This window comes from Parasteatoda tepidariorum, chromosome 7 (assembly GCF_043381705.1).
Source record: "Parasteatoda tepidariorum isolate YZ-2023 chromosome 7, CAS_Ptep_4.0, whole genome shotgun sequence".
Classification (NCBI taxonomy): domain Eukaryota; kingdom Metazoa; phylum Arthropoda; class Arachnida; order Araneae; family Theridiidae; genus Parasteatoda; species Parasteatoda tepidariorum.
Window position 1 is genome coordinate 17,650,007 of NC_092210.1, and position 3,418 is coordinate 17,653,424.

A 3,418-nucleotide genomic window follows, 5' to 3' on the forward strand; every position below is an offset into this window, starting at 1 on the left:
TTTTTTTTTTGGTGTAGGGATGATTTCCGTTTTATTTAGTCAAGCCAACTTACATATTACATTTGATTTCAGAATTTTTACTTTACTTGCAATTTAATGTAAAATTTTATCTTCTTTGGATTAAATTTAAATCTTTGCACTCAGTTCCGTTGAATATTTCTTTTTTTAAAAATATAATTCGAGTCTTGTGAGAACTTATTCTTCAAAAATAAATGTCAATAATAAATTGAAGTTAAAATCACGATTTCCTTAAGCAAATATGCAAAACGTATGCTTATTTGTTAAAATTGTATCTTTCAATTGTATTTTCTTCCAATTCTTAGATGTAAGAAAATCGCTTCACGAAAAACAAATACCCGACTGATATGAAAATTGAATTTTGATTTAAAGTAACTATTAAAGCTAACTTTGCTTTCTAGTTGATAAGCATATCAAGAACGTTTAGGAATAAAATTATACATTATTTATTACATTTCCAATCAACCGTCTATATAATTGTGTTTGACCATAGACTTAACTAAAAATACTTATTTTTTTGCAGCTGAAGATTGTTCTTACTACAAAGTGGGCGTTCAAAACTATTTTGAGTGTATCCTATCTGTGAGTAAATTTATTAATTTAATTTTACGGTGCTCATGAAATGATCACTGTAAGATATGTACTATAAATTTGATTAAATATTCGCATCTGTTCAAATAAAATAAAATAAAATAATACATTTCTAAATTACCAGTGCTACAAAAGTTTTTTTAAAAGATAAATAATAAAAATTAATCTACCAGTTTTGATTTTATTTTTATAAAATAAAAGAGTCATATTTCAAAGTTAGAGACTTAAGGGTAACGCAAACAAATTATTTTTTCCTATGTCCATGTATATAAATTTTTTTTCACCCCCGCAAAGTTTGTCGCAGCTTTTAAAACATCTATCAATTTTTAAAAGCTTAAAATGTAAATTTTAAATGGATGCTTTCGCACTTCGTATTAATTCAAAAACAAGAACGGATATTGTCAAATCAGAATAAATTAGTTTTCCAGAATTATTTTTCACTCATTACTTACCTGTACTACTCATTACTTACAGTTTATCAAGTAACACACTCGTTAGAAATCGTTAATAATTCTCAAAATTCACTAATCACTACTACAATCATTTTCATTGTAATATAATGATGTTTTAATTCAAAAATGTATTCATTAATAGGAAATTCGCTTACGATAAAGTTGCATATATTTTTTTAACAATCATCGTGCATAGTTCAATGCAAAAAGCATTTTGCTGAAGAAACCAAATAGTCGAACTTGATTGGCTTTCTTAATCAACAAGTGCCACTTCTTATCTACGATGAATTCACTTGCCAGAAATATTTCTTAAATTACAATTTTTCTTAAATTTCATTAAAAGCCATTAAAACTGCATTTCATAATTTACTGATAATTATGCATATTATAGTCCAATTATGATTATTAGATAAAGATTTTTATATTAGTTTAAAAAAATCAGATTTCTCAGGAAGAGATCTTATTTTTATCTTATATAACTACAAAACAATAACTTATTCAGCTAAGCTTTTAAATTTTTGTATTAATATTTTTTATTAATAATATACTATATTAATAATGATTAATTTAAAAAAAAACTTTGTAAAATAAGTAATTATTGCATAGTTATGTTAAGAAATATACATTATTACAAGGAAATTTATATTTAGTTCTGAAATCATGCAATTATTATTTCATCAAATTTGAAGGTAAGAAAATAAAATTATAATGGGTTAGCAACAAAGTTCTCACAGTTTGAAATTTTTTTTTGAAGTTCAAAGCTTGAAATATTCGATTTTTTTAGCCTGTCCCGCTACTGTTTGATATGAATTTTTGTGCAAAATTTAGCTTAATTACTATTCGTCCAACTCAACTGGGTGACCAGAATTTCGGCCTTTGAAGTCAAAATTTTCATTTTTTAATTTGACATACCAATCTCAGGCTGTTCTTTTAGCTGTTGCACTCTCCCCATACACAGCAGAACAAGCATTTTTTTCGGCCTTATAACCTTGATTAAAAGCAAAAACAGAGGTATCGGAAAATACTAAGTTTTCGAAATTTATCATTCCATTTCGTTGATTTGAAAATTAGCATAACTCGAACAAAAGTTGGGAAAAAAACATAGATTGCTGTTGAACAAAATATCCTCTTTCGAATGATTAAAACCATTATGCCATGGAGAAAAAAAGACCAGGCAATAGGTTGATAAACGCCTCTAAATTGACCAACAATTTAGAAATTGGAACATGACAAACTAATCGTAGAAGCATTGTCATTGTTCCTAAGTCCTATCTTAGCAATACATACTATAAAAATCTATCTATCTTATTATATAAAACGCTAATAATTACGTATGTATGTATCAATAAAACCGATGATATTTCTTTTCTCGCGCTGGCAACAGTTTTCATTTTTAATTGATTGGATTCGGCGCGCAAGAGCACGTAGTGAGCATCATATGGCTAATCCATGTTATATAAAACGCTAATACGTTTTAATTGATAGGCTTCGGCGCGCAAGAGCACCATATGTTAACAATGACTTAAACAAAAAGGTTTATTTTAACTGATAAATACTAGAGAGCCTAGAGTAAAAGAGAGTGGACAAGGGAGAAACGATTCCTGATTGGTGGACAGAAAAACTTTACCGCCGGAGGCAAGAGTGGAAAATTCGCCATTGGAATTACATGGAGTGAAAATTATCTGACTCAAAAAAATTATGTTCTGTATTAATAAATGCATGTAATAAGTTCATTACTTACTTTTTTTCAATAAGAAACTTCACAGTTACAGTAAATGTTAAAATTATGGCTGAAAATTTGGATAGTTGTTAGTTATTAGAATTTATCCTTATTATCACTTACTTGCGTGCATATAAAGTTATGTTTATCTCATTGTAAAGAGAACAAGGTGATGAAATAACTAATGGTTAGATAAGAATAAATGTATTTACTTTTAATGCACATAATTTCTATCTAAATTACTTATAAATTTTAAGATTTGAGCATCTTTTTATCAAAACTTCAGAAGTGCAGAGTTTGGCGATATTACTTTGACATGTTGGCGCGTTACAATGTTCGCGTTACAATGTTACAATGCGCGTTACAAAGTAGCATTTGTTTACTTTTCGTTACCAACTGTATAAAATGCTAGTTTGTTTTAAATTTCAACTAATTATGGAAATTTTTGTTTACAATTTGTTGAAATAAACAATACCTTTTCAGGTGAATATGCGATAATTTTTTCCTGAAAAAGTAATAAATAATAATAAATTATATAATTTGTTTTATTAATTATTATTTCTGAAATAAATGGCATAATCATTATTAATTTTTATATTTTATTTAAGGCATTTATTAAAAGCTGAAGTCTTTTCAT

At 27.0% G+C, this 3,418-nt stretch overlaps 1 protein-coding gene across 1 annotated transcript in view; it reads left to right on the forward strand.

Annotated features, from left to right (window-relative positions):
• Positions 1-3,418, forward strand: part of LOC107449728 (uncharacterized transmembrane protein DDB_G0289901-like) — a 20,920-nt gene that overhangs the window by 7,810 nt on the left and 9,692 nt on the right. Inside the window, exon 2 of the mRNA XM_043046867.2 lies at positions 542-600. Within this exon, the coding sequence (XP_042902801.1) occupies positions 542-600 (59 nt within the window). The remainder of the gene's footprint in view (positions 1-541; positions 601-3,418) is intronic.